A 17,983-nucleotide genomic window follows, 5' to 3' on the forward strand; every position below is an offset into this window, starting at 1 on the left:
GATGCGCTCTTATTTTTTGAATTTCCAGCTTTTCTGCCCTGCTTTTTCCCCATCTTTGTGGTTTTATCTGCCTCTGGTCTTTGATGATGATGGTGACGTACTGATGGGGTTTTGGTGTAGGTGTCCTTCCTGTTTGATAGTTTTCCTTCTAACAGTCAGGACCCTCAGCTGTAGGTCTGTTGGAGATTGCTTGAGGTCCACTCCAGACCCTGTTTGCCTGGGTGTCAGCAGCAGAAGCTGCAGAAGATAGAATATTGCTGAACAGCGAGTGTACCTGTCTGATTCTTGCTTTGGAGGCTTCCTCTCAGGGGTGTACTCCACCCTGTGAGGTGTGGGGTGTCAGACTGCCCCTAGTAGGGGATGTCTCCCAGTTAGGCTACTCGGGGGTCAGGGACCCACTTGAGCAGGCAGTCTGTCCCTTCTCAGATCTCAACCTCCGTGTTGGGAGATCCACTGCTCTCTTCAAAGCTGTCAGACAGAGTCATTTGCGTCTGCAGAGGTTTCTGCTGCTTTTGTTGTTGTTTATCTGTGCCCTGTGCCCAGAGGTGGAGTCTACAGAGACAGGCAGGTTTCCTTGAGCTGCTGTGAGCTCCACCCAGTTCGAGCTTCCCAGCGGCTTTGTTTACCTACTTAAGCCTCAGCAATGGCGGGCGCCCCTCCCCTAGCCTCGCTGCTGCCTTGCGGTTAGATCACAGACTGCTGTACTAGCAATGAGGGAGGCTCCGTGGGTGTGGGACCCTCCCGGCCAGGTGTGGGATATAATCTCCTGGTGTGCCTGTTTGCTTAAAGCGCAGTATTGGGGTGGGAGTTACCCGATTTTCCAGGTGTTGTGTGTCTCAGTTCCCCTGGCTAGGAAAAGGGATTCCCTTTCCCCTTGCGCTTCCCAGGTGAGGCGATGCCTCGCCCTGCTTCAGCTCTTGCTGGTCGGGCTGCAGCAGCTGACCAGCACCGATTGTCCGGCACTCCCTAGTGAGATGAACCCAGTACCTCAGTTGAAAATGCAGAAATCACCAGTCTTCTGTGTCGCTTGCGCTGGGAGTTGGAGACTGGAGCTGTTCCTATTCGGCCATCTTGCTCCGCCCCCCGGAAATATTATTCTTATAAAAGATATATTTTGTGGTAAAACAAGAAAGAAAAACACAAGAGGTAGTAATTGTGCAGGACCTTAGAGAACACGTATAGTACAGGGAAGGAGAAGAGGGAAGTGGGTACTCCAAGAGAGGTGAAGACTATAAACAGTTTTGGAAGGAGGAAAGAACACATCTGAAATATAATATGGCAAATGAAATTGATTAGCAAAGAAAAGGAAAAACATATGGAGATTCCCAGAAAATCATTTGGAAATGTTCGAGGGTTTTTTCCTGTATATAATTAAGGGCCACCGAAGCTCCTAAGCAGGACATAACAAGGCTGGGTACAGTGCTGTCACCCTAGGGAGGCTAACACAGGAGGATGTCTGGAGCCCGGGAGTTTGAGACCAGCCTGGGCAACATAATGAGACCCCCATCTCTTCTTTTTAAAAAATCTTTTCAAAAGAACAAAAGGAACATGGCTTATGCAAACTTAGTTAAATGAAGATAAATTAAAACATGGCAGATTAAGTATGTTTATTTATCTCTATTCTCTCCCAAAATCTTACCAAAATGACAGGGAGAAAAAAAATATTTTAAGGTTACAAACCTATGAAGTCAAAAATTGGAAGGGAGGCAAGAACAAAAGATAGAAAGCAGAGGGAGAAGTGGTAACTGAGTAGGTTTAGCAATTCTGTTAAGTAAGCGCTTACAGAAGAGAATTCTAAATTGGTGGGAAGTTGCATCAGCAAGATGGTAGAATTGGAGTTCTCTGGCCCAACTCCCCACACCCCTAGAAATCCAGCTAGCAACTATCCACAAACAAGAATACCTTTGCCAATATCCAAGAACTCAGAAGTGAAGCTGAAACACCCCGTTGGACTGCAGAACTAAGAAAAGCCATATTCAGAGGGTAAGAGGAATTGTTTCTCTTTGACCATGTCACGTATCTCCCAAGCTACACAGTGCCACACACAGATTCCCCTAGGCCCACAGTTTCCCCCATGGGGAAAGATAGTAAAGTTGGATATTCAACTTTTCCACCATTCTGGGACCCTTCATGGGAGGCTTAGTCCTGTCTCACCCCACAGAACACACTGGGAGTGCTGGCAGGGCTAGACCACCCGGGATCAGTTAGAAATGAAGAACGAGGCCTGGAGCACACAGCAACCAGCAACCAGCACGTGACATCAGTGATGACTCTGCATTCTGGCAAATGGGGCGCCACACCAGAGGGACTAGCCAACAGCATCACTCTGCAAGAAACATGGCCCACAGGTCTGCCAGCCTCACGTCGCTAGCCAGCTTCCCCGTCCAGCCCCAGCATTCTCCTTAAACCTTCCCCAGGCCAGAAGGCAGGTGCAGGTCCCTGTTCTCCTCTGGAGGGAGCATCTGGCCCCACTCAACCGCAGAGGTAGAGCAGTGTTCCACCCAAGCCCTGGTGCTTTCCTGAAGCCTTCCCCCTAGCAGGAGGCAAGTGTGGGTCAGCATTTACCTGCAGAGGGAGTATCTGGCCTCACACAATACCAACAGCTGAGTGGCGACTCTACCACACCTTGATGCTGTGCTTTTCTGTTTTTAAATTTTAGATTCAAGGTGTACGTGTGTAGGTTTGTTACATGGATATACTGAGTAATGGTGATATTTGGGCACCTAGTGTACCCATTACCCAAATAGTGAGCATTGTACTCAATAGGCAATTTTTTAACCCTCACTCCCCTCCCACTCTGTCCCTTTATGGAGTCCCCACCGTCTATTATTTCCATCTCTATGTCAGTGTGTACTTGTTGTTTAGCTCCCACTTACTTATAAGTGAGAACATGCAGTATTTGGTTTTCTGTTTCTGAGTTATTTCACTTAAGATAATGGCATCCAGCTTCATCTATGTTGCTGCACAGGACGTATTTTATCCTTTTTTATGGCTGCATAGTATACCATGATGTATAAGACTACCCTGGATCTAAAGATAAGCTCAGCCAATGCATGTGTGTGGAGCATAGCCTCTGGCCCTGTCCACTCTGTACACCTCACCTAGCCTTGGATCCCAGCATGGAGCCCTGCCCAACTACAGATTCCAAACAACAATACAATAGGTATGTGGAAAAAAGTGCAGCATCTCTCATCATTAGGGAAATGCACATTCAAAGCACAGCAAGGTATCACCTCATACCTATTAGAGTGACTTTTGTCAAAATGACAAAAGATAACAAGTGTTGGTAAAGATGTGGATGAAAAGTATCCCTGGTACATTGTTGTTGGGAATATAATTTAATATAGCCATTATGGGAAATGGTATGGAAGTTTCTCAAAAAACTCAAAATGGAATTACCAGCAATCCACTACAGCTACCAGTGGGATCCAGCAATCCCACTTCTAAGTGTATATCCAAAGGAATTGAAATCAGTATGTAGAAGGGATATCTGCATTCCCGTGTTCACTGATTCACAATAGCTGAGATATGGAAGCAACCTGTGTGTCCATCAGAAGATGCATGGATAAAGAGATGTGATATATGTACACAATGGAATACTATTCAGCCTTCTAAAAAGAAGGAAATTCTGTCACTTGCAACAACGTAGGGAAACCTGGAGGACATCACACTAAGAGAAATGAGCCAGGCACAGAAGGACAAATACTGTATGATCTCACTTACATGAAAATGCTAAAAAAGTTTACCTCATAGAAGTAGAGAGTAGAATGATGGTTACCAGAGCCAAGGTGGGGGATGGGGGAGGGTGTGAAAAGGAGGAAGTATTAATCAAAGGGTACGAAAGTTCAGATTTACAGGAGGAATAAGTTTTCAGATTATTGTGCATCAGGGTGACTATAGTCAATAACAGTGTGTGTGTGTGTGTGTGTGTGTGTGTGTGTGTATAAAATAATATGGTAGGAACTCCCCAGTGTGCATTCAGCCGTTTTTTCCAGCCCTGCTCCCTAAATATGGAAACATAACATATATCCTCTTGACAAGATAAGAGAGGATTCTTCTTTGGATTAACTGATCAGACCTACTTAAAAGAACTTATATTATGAGGTGTGGGGAGAAACAGTGGGTCACAATGGAAGCAAGAGGTATCATACACTCAGTGATAAAGCTGACTCACACCTTGTCATGGCTCCTTTCTTAAATATTAGTGCACAGTGAAGGACCACCAGAAAATTACAGAAAGCCTGCAATATGATAGCCAGACACCTAACTCAATAACCAGAAAAATGGAAATCAGAAGAAACAGCACAAAGCAGGGAGCAAAAGAAAACTTCACAAAACATATACATAGTACACTTGAGCCTGTCTATAGACCCAAAAGCCCTTAAATGAAGAGGCGGCTGCATCCCCTTCAGGAAGGACCTTTATTCACCATAAAAATATATGTTGTGAATCTTTTCCCAGCCTACCTCAGAGGGACCTGTGGCCTCTAACCAGGGTAATTGCACATTGGGGAAAAGGAAATATCAGACATTTCACAGCTTACTGGCTACTGGCTCTGAACTGACACTGACTCCAGGAGATCCAAAATGTCACCGTGGGCCTCTATCAGAACATGGGCTGATGGAGGTTAGATGATCAATGGAGTTTTAACTCAGGCCTGTCTCACAGTGAATCCAGTGGTCTCCAAACCCATGCTGTGATTCTTCCTTCAGTTCTAGGATGCATACTTGGGATAATACTTAGCAGCTGACAGAATCCCCATGTTAGTTCCTGTCCTGTGAAGTGAGGATAATTATGGTGAGTAAGGCCATGTGGAAGGCACTAGCACTGCCTCTACCTTGGAAAATAGTAAATCAAAAGCAATGCTGAATTCCTGAAGGGACTGCAAAGACTAGTGCCACCATCAAGAAACTGGAAGATGCAGGGATGGTATGCTTTCCACGTCCCCATTCAACTTATGTATCTGGCTGGTGCAGAAGACAGATGGATGTTGGAGAATGATAGTGGGTTGTCATAAGCTTAACCAGGTGGTAACTCCAATTGCAGCTGCTGTACCAGATGTGTTTCATTGCTTGAGCAAATTAACACATCCCTTGCTACATGCTATGCAGTTATTGATCTGGCAAATGCCTTTTTTTCCATCCCTGTCTATGAAGCCCAACAGAAACAGTTTACCTTCCATGGGCAAGGCCAGCAATACACCTTCAATGTCCTACCTCAAGGGTATATCAACTCTCTAGCCCTATGTCATAATTTAGTTTGCAGGCATCTTGGTCACCTTTCCCTTTCATAAGATATCACACTGGTCCATTATATTGATGACATTATGTTGATTGGACATAGTGAGCAAGAGGTGGCAATGACCCTAGATATATTGGTAAGACATTCACAAGCTAAAGAGTGGAAAATAAATCCAACTCAAATTTGAGGCCTTCTACCTCCGTGAAATTTCTTGCATTCCAGTGGTGTGAGGCCTATCAAGATATCCCTTCTAAGGTGAAGGTTAAGTTGTTTGCATCTGGCACCTCCTATAACCAAGAAAGAGGCACAATGCCTAATGGGCCTCTTTGGATTTTGGAGGCAATATATTCCTCATTTGGGAACGTTATGCTGGGCCATTTCCCAGGTAGCCCAAAAAGCTGTGAGTTTTCAGTGGGACCCAGGATAAGAGAAGGCTCTACAATAGGTCCAGGCTGCTGTGCAAACTGCTCTGCCACTTGGGCCATTTGATCTAGCAGATAGGGATGGTATATAGAGCCTTTGGCAGGCCCTTATAGGTAAATTGAACCACACTCCCTTTGGATTTTGGAGAAAGGCCCCTTTCATCATCCTTGGATAACTACTCTCCTTTTAGGAGACAATTCTTGGGCTACTATTGGGCTTTAGCAGAGACCGAATGCTTGACCATGGGCCACCAAGTTACCATGCAACCCTAGCTGTCCATCATGAACTGGGTGTTACTTGACTCAGTGAGTCATAATGTTGGACATGCACAGCAACACAATACTCCATTATCAGATGGAAGTGGTATATACATGATTGGACCCTAACAGGCCCTCAAGGGACAAGTAAATTTTAGGGGAAGTGGCCCAAATTTGCATGGTTCCTACTGCTGCTACACTGTCTTCTCTCTCCCCATTTGCACCTATGGTCTCATGGGGCATTCCCTACAATGAGTTAACAGAGGAAAAGAAAATTTGGGCCTGGTTTACAGATGGCTTTGCATGCTATGCAGCAGCACCAAAAAGTGGACAGCTATAGGAACATAGCCCCTTTCTGGGCATCCCTGAAGGAGAATGCTAAGGGAAATTGACTCAATCTCTGGCCTGCATCACTGCCAGCTCACTACAGAGGCCTTAGGTTTTGGAGAAACCTCAGCAGCAGGCAGATCTTAGAGGCTGTGGACTTCAGATGCATCCCATCACTACATCATCTTCAGTGGCCAAGGGTTTCCAGCTTGGTGCTGTACCAACTGTGATGGTCCTGGGCTTAAGGTGCCCCCCAGTGTTTCAGTGGCTACCATGGTCATAGGTTTATGGGCCATACCAGCTGACCCACCTAGAATCTCTGGACAGGCTTACTGTTGAATTGTGTTCCCAGACAAAACTATACTGTGAAGATTGGAATAAATATCTACTACTTCAATGCACAGATATCAATGCATGACCAGAAAGATTAAAAAAATCAGGGAAATGTGGTGTCCCCAAATGGACAAACTAAAGTGCCAGTGACTGGCCCTAAAGAGATAGAGATGTATGAACTGTCTGACATATAATTCAAAATAACTGTTTTAAGGAAGCTTACTGCACTTCAAGAAAATACAGAGAAACAGTTCGACAAAATGAGGAAACAATACATGATCAGAATGATAAGTTTAATAGAGATTGATTTTTTTAATCAAACAAAAATGCAAGTGCTGAAAAATAAGTGAGCAAAATGAAAAATGCAATAGAGAGCGTCAACAGCCAGTTGATCAAGGAGAAGAAATGATCTGTGAACCTGAAGACAGATTACTTGAAAATATACAGTTATGGTGGAAAAAAGAATCAAAAGAATGAAGAAAGCCAGTGGGATTTATGGAACAGCATCAAAATAGCAAATGCTTAAGTCATTGGGGTTTAAGAGGGAGTAGAGATTTGCAGTGGGGTAGAAAGTTTACTTAAAGAAATAGGAAACTTTTGAAACCTGCAGAAAATTATGATTATCCAGGTACATAAAGATTAAAGGTCATCAGTCAGATTCAATCCAAATAAGACTATCCCAAAACTTATTGTAATCAAATTGTCAAAGATGAAAGACAAAGAGAGGATCCTGAAAGACGCAAGAGAAAAGAAGCAAATAACATATGAGGGAGTTCCAATACACCTAGCTTCAGACTTCTCAGCAGAAGTCTTACAGGCAAGAAGGGAATGGGATGATACATTCATATTCAAAGTGCTGAATAAAGAAAAGTCAACCAAGAATACTGTGCTCGGCAAGCCATCCTTCAAAAATGAAGATTTTCACAGACAAACAAAATCTGAGGGAGTTTATCACCACTAGACCTGTCTTACAAGAAATACTAAAAGGAGTGCATCAAACTGAAAGAGAAGGATGCTAATGAGTAATATGAAAACATCTGAAATATGCCTAAAATAGGTCAAATTTAGAATATTCTAATACTGTAATGATGGTTTGTAACTGACTTATTGTATAAAAGTTAAAAGCCAAAATTATTAAAAATAATAACCACAATAATTGGTTAAGGTATATGCAATATAAAACGACATAAATCATGATTGTGAGGAAGAGTAGAGTAAAATATAGAAAAATTTCAATCTAAGTTGTTATTAGCTTAAAATAACCTATTATAGCTATAAGATGTTATGTGTGAGCCTCATGGTAACCACAAAGCAAAAACCTACAATAGAGTCACAAAAATAAAATGGAAGGAATAAAATCATGCTACTAGAGGAAATCTCTTAGCCAAAAGAAAGATAGTAAAACAGGAAGAAAGGATCTATAAAGCAACTAAAAAACAATTTTAAAATGGAAGTAGAATTACATTGAATGTAAGTGGATTAAATTCTCAAAAGACATAGAGTGGCTGATTGAACTGAAAAACAAGACCCAATTACAAGCTGCCACTTCACCTGTGAGGATACACATAAACTGAAAGTAAAGGGATGGAAGAAGAAATGACCAGACATGCTATTATATACCAGTCCATGGACCACAGCCAATGGTTTGGCTGGATGATTAGGTACTTCAAAAGAATATGATTGGAAAATTGGTGACAAATATGGGGAAGAGGTATGCAGATAAACCTTTCTGAATGTGCAAAAATTGTGAAGATACTTGTATCCCATGTGAATGATCACTAAAGAGTGATGTCAGCAGATGAAGATTTAACAATTAAATGTATAGGATGACCCATTCTGTGCATACCAGTCAGCCTGTTTCTCCAGTCACTGTTGACATCACCCAATGCACTCATGAAAGAAAGTAGCCATGGTAGCAGAAATTGAAGTTATTCATGGGCTCAGCAACATGGACTTTCACTCACCAAGGCTGATCTGGCTATGGCCATCTCTGAGTACCCAATCTGCCAGCAGCAGATACGAACAGTGGACCCCCAATATGACACCATTCTGTGTGGTGATTAGCCAGCTAACTGGTGGCAGGCTGACTACACTGAACCATTTCTACCATGGAAGTGCAGTGTTTTGTTCTTACTGGAATAGACACTTACTTTGGATGTGAATTTGTCTTCCTTACACACAATCCTTCTGCCATAATTATCATCCGGTGGACTTACAGAATATCTTATCCACTCTGATGGTATTTCATTTATTTTCAAAGCAAGAGAAGACAGCACTGGATCCATGCTCCTGGAATTCACTGGTTTTACCATGTTCTCCAGCTGGCATGATGGAATAGTGAAACAGTCTTTTGAAAACTCGATTACAGTGACCCCAGGTGACAATACCTTGAACGGCTAAGCAAGATTTGCCAGAAGGCTATATATGCTCTGAGTCATGCCTAATATATGGTGTTGTTTTTCCGATTGCCAACATTCTCAACTCCAGGAGTCGGGGTGGAAATGGGAGTGGCAACACTCACTATTACCCCTAGAGACCTATTAGCAGACTTTTGCCTCCAGTTCCTAGGACTTTATGCTCTGCTGGCCTACCACCTCACCACTTTGGGCTCCTCATGGCTCTGAGTCAGCAGGCAAAGACAGGAGATACTGTGTTTGCTGGAGTGATTTATCCAGACTACCAAGGGGAAATTGGAATACTATTCCACAATGTAGATAAGGCAGACTATGTCTGAAATACAGGAGATCCCTTATGCATCTCATAATATTACCATGCTCTGTGATTAAGGTCAATGGAAAACTGTACAAACCCATTCCAGCCAAGACTACAAATGGCCCAGACACTTTAGGAATGGAGATTTGAGTTATCCCTCAGGTAAAGAACCATGACCAGCTGAGGTTCTTACAGAAGGCAGAAGTAATACAGAATGGGTAGCAGAGGAAGTCAGCTATAAATACCAGCTATAACCACATAACCGGTTATATAAATGCGGAATGTAATCGTCATGAGTATTTCCTCCTTATTTTGTTAAGAATATATTTGTGTGTGTGTATATATATATACATATAGTTAACTTTTTACCATATAATTTAAGTTACAGAATATTGGGAGAAGAGCAAACATCACTGAAGGACTTCAACCTCCTCTTCTGGAGAAGAGAGTAGTGCATTTTCAGTTGTTGTGCAGTATTGTTGTGCCATGTTAGGTAGAATTATGACCTCATTATTGTCTTTATTTAGAGATACTTTGAGATGCATATGGGTGCCAAGTTGACAATGAATGGACTTGTAATGGTTAGTTGTATGCATCAACTTTACTGGGCTAGGGGATGCCCAGATAGCTGGTAAACATTATTTCTGGGTGTGTCTGTGAGGGTATTTCTGGAAGAGATTAGCATTTGAATTGGTAGACTTGAGTAAAGAAGATAACCCTCACCAGTGTGGTTGGGCATCATGCAGTCCATTGAGGGCTTGAATAGGACAAAAGGGCAAAAGAAGAGCAAATCCACTCTGTCTTCTTGAGTTGCAACATCCATCTTTTCCTGCACTCAGCCATTGGCTTTCCTGCTTCTCAAGCCTTCAGACTTGGACCAGGACTCACAACATTGGCATCCCAGTTTTGAGGTCTCTGGACTGAGACTGAGACTAACTCTGTTGGTTCTCCTGGTTCTCACACCTTTGGACTTGGACTGGAACTACACCACTGGCTTTACTGGGCCTCCAATCTGGTAGACAGCAAATCATGGGACTTCTCAGCTTCCATAATCATGTGAGAGGCAACCACTCATAATAAATCTCTGTCTGTTTCTATATATCCTATTCTATTCTCTGGAGAACTCTTACCAATATGAATAGCATCTTCACAAAAATAAGAGAATATATATATTAGGATGCTATACAGTGGAAAGCCAAAAAATTCTTGAAAAGTGTATAGTCACAATTTTAAAAATTAAAATTTGAAAATAAAATGATTGATATGGAAAATCAAAAAAGAGCAGTTTGCCCTGTGCAGCCCTTTTGTGCTGAGTCCTATTTATGCCTGTAGATAACCAATTGTCCATTCAAACAAAACAGTCATACATACCTAGTTACAAAGTGACTGCATATTTGAGGTTATTATATAACCAGTGGACAATGTAGCAAAATGATATTGTGATTTAAGAAATTGCAATTGGAACCAATGTTAGAGCCAGGTGATGTGGCTTGCAAAAAGTGGAAATTACACTGAGTTTCTTTTTGACATGATTTAAGGCATAAGAGGTTTGGTGACAGTTCTACAACTGCCCTAACTTGAGGTCCCCTTCACCTGGGTCCTGCTGAGTGGGCACAATGTCATCATCACCAACCCAAGTATGTATTCATTAAGAAAATGAGTGACTCAAGACGTGTTTACTGAACATCTTTCAGCCTGCTGTCATTTGAATTGCCCAGCTGAGAAACTCTGCTTAGAAATGTTCAGTGCTTCTAAGATATGTCAGAGTGTTTGCTTTTGTATATTACTCCATGTTCCCACTTCAAAAGATAGACTCTGCCCTGTCAAATTTTAGATTGGCGAGAAAAAGGAATGATCCCAAAAACTTATAGCAGGACAACCATTTAAATAATAAAAATCAATCTATCACCTGACTTTCTCAGTGATTCTGATTACCAAAGGACTGGAGAAAATGCCCTCTCCCTAACCTATTATTCATCAGGTGTGTAAAATAAAGATCTTTTCAGATATTCAAGGTCTCAAAAAATGTATGTTTATACATTCTTTCACAGGAAGGTGCTAAGGAATGTGCTTTAGCAAAACAGAAAAGATCAAAGCATGAGATCCTGTAAATGGCAGCAAAGAGAGAGTAATGAAGGGAAACCCCAGGAAACAAGTACTGGATTATCTCTGCATTTATCACATGGAAAATATCATAAAATGCTATTTTAACTACCTACTGGAAAACTAACCAAAATTTTTAAACAAAACAAGTATTAACTCCAGGAAAAGTTATGTATATATATGCATGTAGAGAGAAGAAAACATACTCATAGAACTGGTTCAGTAGAAAGCAATATTTACACAGTAAATCTAAACAATATAAACATTCTATTCATGTAACTAAAAAGGTAATATAACTAATTTGAGAGATGGAGAGAAGATGTGTAAGTAGGCATGGTACATGAGAGATACATCTTGATCTGCCATATAAGAAGGCAATAGGGTTGGCTCTGGGTACACTGCCTAGGAGTTAGCCCTGCTCCACAACTAGCAGTAATAAAAGAGAAAAAAGAAGGTAATAGATAATGTATAAAAATGACATATTAAGAAAGAGCATATAAGAATCTTTACGGCCGGGCGCGGTGGCTCAAGCCTGTAATCCCAGCACTTTGGGAGGCCGAGACGGGCGGATCACAAGGTCAGGAGATCGAGACCATCCTGGCTAACATGGTGAAACCCTGTCTCTACTAAAAATACAAAAAACTAGCCGGGCGTGGTGGCGGCGCCTGTAGTCCCAGCTACTCGGGAGGCTGAGGCAGGAGAACGGCGTGAACCCGGGAGGCGGAGCTTGCAGTGAGCTGAGATGCGGCCACTGCACTCCAGCCTGGGCGACAGAGTGAGACTCCGTCTCAAAAAAAAAACAAAAACAAACAAGAAAAAAGAATCTTTACTTGAGGCCGGGCGCGGTGGCTCATGCCTGTAATCCCAGCACTTTGGGAGGCTGAGACGGGCGGATCACGAGGTCAAGAGATCGAGATCATCCTGGCTAACATGGTGAAACCTCATCTTTACAAAAATACAAAAAACTAGCCGGGCGAGGTGGCGGACGCCTGTAATCTCAGCTACTCGGGAGGCTGAGGCAGGAGAATGGTGTGAACCCGGGAGGCGGAGCTTGCAGTGAGCCGAGATCGCACCACTGCACTCCAGCCTGGGCGACAGAGCGAGACTCCGTCTCAAAAAAAAAAAAAAAAAAAAAAAAATCTTTACTTGACAATACGGAGACATATTGCAGAAGAAACAGCTGCAAGAGTCAAGATTGTTTTCCTTTAGGACCAGAGTGAAGCATGACAAAAACAATATGGCAGTGGCTGCATTTTAATACTATTTGTCTTATCCAGATTTGTATTGATAAAAATTAAAAATGTTTTCAAGATGATAAATATCAACTGTACAAGATGGATCAGACGAGGCAGAGATCATTTTACTCTCTTTTCTTTCTCTTCTTAGGACCTGGCATATTATGGTACCAATGACAAGAGATGATGCACTAAAGGAGATTAGAGGAAACCAAGTTACTTTTCAAGATTGCTTTATTGCAGATTTTCTTATTGTGTTGACTTTTCCTTTGTTGACCATACCTGAAATTCCTGGTTCTTTACCAATCTCTTCACCACGTGGTAGTCAATTAATGGTTTCCTGGGATGCTTGTGTTGTTGCATCTGTTGTTTTGGTAACTGATATGGAGACCTTTCAAACGAATGATTCATTCCGTACGTGGACCAGAATCAGAGTGCCTCCAGGCAGTCTCAGTGATGCTGAAAGACGGAGTGTGGCTGATGTGATCGTATCGCGGGATGGAGTATTTTTTCTTACAAATGGTGTTCTTTACCAAAAAAGTTTTCGTGGATTTTTAAAACTGGGAAGAATTCTAAATCTTCCTGATGGTGGAATTACTGGCATTTCATCAAGAAAATGGTGTTGGGTCAAATATTTATCCAAGGTTAGTAAGAGATATTTTAGATTTAATAAATATATTTATATTTTACAAATGTATTTACCATACCATTTATTCAGGGATAAACAGAGACGTACCATGCAGCTTTTTGCCCAGTTGTTTTATCTAAGGCTGTAAACAGCTCTAACTCAACTTCTCAGAGACCTCTTTACAGTAGAGATACACCTCCAACAACTAAAAATAAAATTAATCTTGTATATTATTATGCAGTTCAGTCATAATATGAGAGCTTTGTTTTACCTTGATATGGGCAAAAGACCCAAAAATTATTTTCCCCAAACAAAGTGAATAATGAGTTTTTGTTACATGCATAGAAAGTGTAATGATCAAGTCAGGGTCTTTGGGGTATCTATCTCCTTCAATATTTACTATGTCTACTTGTTGGTATCATTTCCTCTCTCCTAGTGACTTTGAAATGTTAAAAATATTGTTGCTGGCCCGGTGCGGCGGTTCACACCTGTAATCCCAGCATTTTGGGAGGCCAAGGTGGGCGGATCACAAGGTCAGGAGATCGAGACCACGGTGAAGCCCCATCTCTACTAAAAATACAAAAAATTAGCCAGTCGCAGTGGTGGGTGCCTGTAGACCTAGCTACTCGGGAGGCTGAGGCAGGAGAATGGCGTGAAGCTGGGAGGCAGAGCTTGCAGTGAGCCAAGATCGCACCACTGCACTCCAGCCTGGGCGACAAAGCGAGACTCCATCTCGAAATAAATAAATAAATAAAAATAATTTTTTATATATATATAATTATTTATATATACTTATATATATATGTACTAGAAACACTAGAACTTATTTCTTCTATTGAACTGTCTGTCAGTTAGATATAAAACATTACAACTTATTCTTCTATTTAACTGTATATTTGTACCCATTAATCAACCTCTCTTTATACTCCCTCCCATGCACCCCACCTTCCCAGACTCTAATATCCATCATTCCATTCTGTTTCCATGAGATCATGGTTTTTACCTTCCACATATGAGTGAGAACATGTAGTATTTGTCTTTCTGTGCCTGGCTTATTTCACTTTACAATAATGACCTCCAGTTCCATCCATATTGCTGCAAACGACATGATTTTGTTATTTTTATGGCCAAACGGTATTCCATTGGGTACATACACCCCATTTTCTTTATCCATTCATCCATTGATGTACACTTACGTTGATTCCATGCCTTTGCTGTGTGAATAGTGTTGCAATAAACATGTAAGTACAGGTTTCCCTTTGATACACTGATTTCTTTTCCTTTTGATAAATACCCAGTAGTGGGAATGCTGGATTGTATGGTAGTTATATGTTTAGTTTTTTGAGAAACCTCCATACTGTTTTTCATGGCGGTTGTGTTAATTTACATTCCCACCAGTAGGGTATGTGAGCTTCCTTTTCTCTGCCTCCTTGCCAGCATCTGTTAATTTTTTTTTTTTTTTTTTTTTTGTCATTTTAATAATTGCCAGACTGGGCAGGATGGCTCACACCTGTAGTTGCGGTACTTTGGGAGGCCAAGGTGGGATGATTGCTTGAGCCTAGGTGTTAGAGACCAGCCTGGGCAACATGGTGAGACCCCAGCCAGGGCAACATGGTGAGACCCCATCTCTTAAAAAATAAAATAAAATAAAAAAATAAAAAATAACAATAATAGCCATTTAACAGGGTAAAATAATATCTCATTGTGGTATTGATTTACATTTCCCTGATGATAAGTGATGTTAACTGTTTTTTCACATACCTGTTGGCCATTTGTGTATCTTTTGAGAAATATCTATTCATGACCTTTGCCCACTTTTAAATGGGATTTTTTTACTATTAAGTTGTAAAATTGAAGAGGAGGGAATTATCCCTAACTCATTCTACAAGACCACCCTTACCCTGAAACCAAAACCAGAGAAGAACACAACACAATAAAACAAAACTTACAGGCCAATATTCCTGATGCGCATAAAACACAAAAACCCTCAAAAAAAATTCTAGCAAACTGAATAAAACAGCACATCAAAACCAGAACACACCATGGGATTTATACCAGCAATGTAAGGATAATTTGACATACACAAATCAGTGTGTTACATCCACAGAATGAAGGACAAATACCATATGATCATCTCAATAGATACAGAAAAAGCATGTGATAAATTCAACATCCCTTCATGATAAAAATTCAACAAACTGGCCGGGCACAGTGACTCACACCTGTAATCCCAGCACTTTGGGAGGCCAAGGTGGGCAGATCATGAGGTCAGGAGTTCAAGACCAGCCTGGCCCATATGGGGTAACCCCGTCTCTACTCAAAATACAAAAATTAGCTAGGTGTGGTGGCACACGCCTGTAGTCCCAGCTACTCGGGAGGCTGAGGCAAGACAATTGCTTGAACCCAGGAGGCGGAGGTTACAGTAAGCCAAGATCGTACCACTGACTGCAGACTGGCGACATAGCGAGACTCCACCTCAAAAAACAAAACAAAACAAAACATTAAACTAGGCATAGAAGGAACATACCCCCAAATTATAAAAGTCATATATGACAAACCCACAGCTAAACATCATACTGAATATATAAGTTTAAAGTTTAAAGCCTTTCCTGTAAGAATTGAAACAAGACAAGGATTCTCACCCTCACCACTCATATTCAACTTAGTACTGGAGGTCCTAGCCAGAGCAATCAGTAAAGAGAAAGAAATAAAAGGCATTTAAATTGGAAAAGAGGAATTCAAACTGTCCCTTTTTGCAGATAATATGATCTTATATTTAGAAAAACCTAGACTCCACAAAAAAATTCTTGAAAATGATAAATTCAGTAAAGTTGCAGGATATAAAATTAGCATACAAAAATCAGCAGCATTGCTATACACTAATAATGAAATAGCTGAACAATAAATCAAGAAGGCATTTACAATACCTACCAAAAACAAACAAAAAAAAAACCTAGGAATAAATTTAACCAAGGATGTGAAAGATCTCTGCAAGGAAGACTACAAAACACTGATAAGGCTGAGTAGAATAGTTCATCTCAGCAGTTTGGGAGGCCAAGGCAGGAGGATTGCTAAATGCCAGGAGTTTGAGACCAGCCTGGGCAACAAAGCAAAATCCTGTTCTCTACAAATAAAAAATTTAAAAAGTTAATCAGGTGAAGTGTCTTACACCTGTAGTCCCAGCTACTTGGAATGCTGAAGTGGGAAGGTTGCTTGCGCCCAGGAGTTGAAGGCTGCAGTGAACTGTGATCACACCATTACACTCTAGCTTGGGTGACAGAATGAGACACTTTCTCTAAAAAAAAAAAAATATATATATATATATATATATATATATATATATAAATAAATTTAAGTGGATGTATTGTAATCCTGATAGCAACCACTAAAAACATTTATACAAGATAGAGTAAAAATTTCAATGAACTAAAATGAAATACTAAAAAAAATTATAAAATCCAAAAGAAGGCAGAAAAGGGAAATAGAGGAACAAAACCCAGAGGATACAATAGAAAATAAAATGTATAACTCAGTCTAAACACAACAATAATTACATTAAATCTAAATGGTCTAAAACCACTAATTAAAAGAGATTGTCAGATTGGATTTTTTTAAAGACCAAATTATACATTTTTATTTAGAAGCCCACTTTAAATATAAGGGGGATAGGTAGACTAAAAGTAAAACACTGGAAGAAGTTATAATATGCAACATGAAATTTGGGAGGGGACACAGATCCAGACCATATTGACCAATGTCAAGGTGGTTTATTGTGTTTTCTTCTAGGAATTTGAGAGTTTCAGATATTACATTAAGTTTTTTTTTTTTTTTTTTTTTTTTTTTGAGACGGAGTCTCGCTCTGTCGCCCAGGCTGGAGTGCAGTGGCGCGATCTCGGCTCACTGCAAGCTCCGCCTCCCGGGCTTACGCCATTCTCCTGCCTCAGCCTCCCGAGTAGCTGGGACCACAGGCGCCCTACATTAAGTTTTTAATCCATTTTGAGTTAATTTTAATAACTAGTACAATTTTAATTTTTATAACTTCTTTTTTCCTTTTCTTTCTTCTCTCTCTCTTTTTTGCCCCCAAACTGTTAGAACTAACAAATAAATTTAGTAAAGTTGCAGGTTACAAAATCAACATACAACAATTAGTTGCATTTCTATACACTAACAACAAGCTATCCAAAAGAGAAAGTAAGAAAGCAATTTTATTAGAGCATAAAAGAATTTTTTTTTTTTTTTTTTTTTGCATGTGGATATCCTGTTTTCTCCACACCACTTATTGAAGAGACTCTTCTATCTGGATTGTGTTCTTTGCATTATTAAGAAAGATTAGTTGGCCATATATGCATGGATTTACTTCTGGGTTCTCTATTCTGTTCTGTTGGCTTAAATGTGTCTGTTTTTCAGGAAGTACTATACTGTTTTGATTGCTATAGCTTTGTAATATAGTTTGAAATTGGGAACTATGATGCTTTAAACTTTGTTCTTCTTCAAGATTGCTTTGGCTTCTCAGGGTCTTTCATGGTTCCATATGAATTTTAGGATTGTTTTTTCTATTTCTGTGAAAAATGCCCTTGGAATTTTGATAGAGATTACATTGACTCTGTTAATCAGAGTCTACAGAAGGTGGTATTAGTATGGACATTTTAACAATAGTAATTATTCCAATTTAGGAATATGAGATATCTTTCCATTTATATGTATTTCTTCAGTTTCCTTCATTA

At 40.6% G+C, this 17,983-nt stretch overlaps 1 protein-coding gene across 4 annotated transcripts in view; it reads left to right on the forward strand.

Annotated features, from left to right (window-relative positions):
* The window catches only part of CATSPERE (catsper channel auxiliary subunit epsilon), a 181,102-nt gene that overhangs the window by 74,322 nt on the left and 88,797 nt on the right, over window positions 1–17,983 (forward strand). For all 4 annotated transcript variants that reach the window (XM_025391765.1, XM_025391772.1, XM_025391780.1 and 1 more), the window contains one exon: window positions 12,783–13,275. In XM_025391765.1, the coding sequence (XP_025247550.1) occupies window positions 12,783–13,275 (493 nt within the window). The remainder of the gene's footprint in view (window positions 1–12,782; window positions 13,276–17,983) is intronic.

This window comes from Theropithecus gelada, chromosome 1 (genome assembly GCF_003255815.1).
Source record: "Theropithecus gelada isolate Dixy chromosome 1, Tgel_1.0, whole genome shotgun sequence".
Lineage (NCBI taxonomy): Eukaryota > Metazoa > Chordata > Mammalia > Primates > Cercopithecidae > Theropithecus > Theropithecus gelada.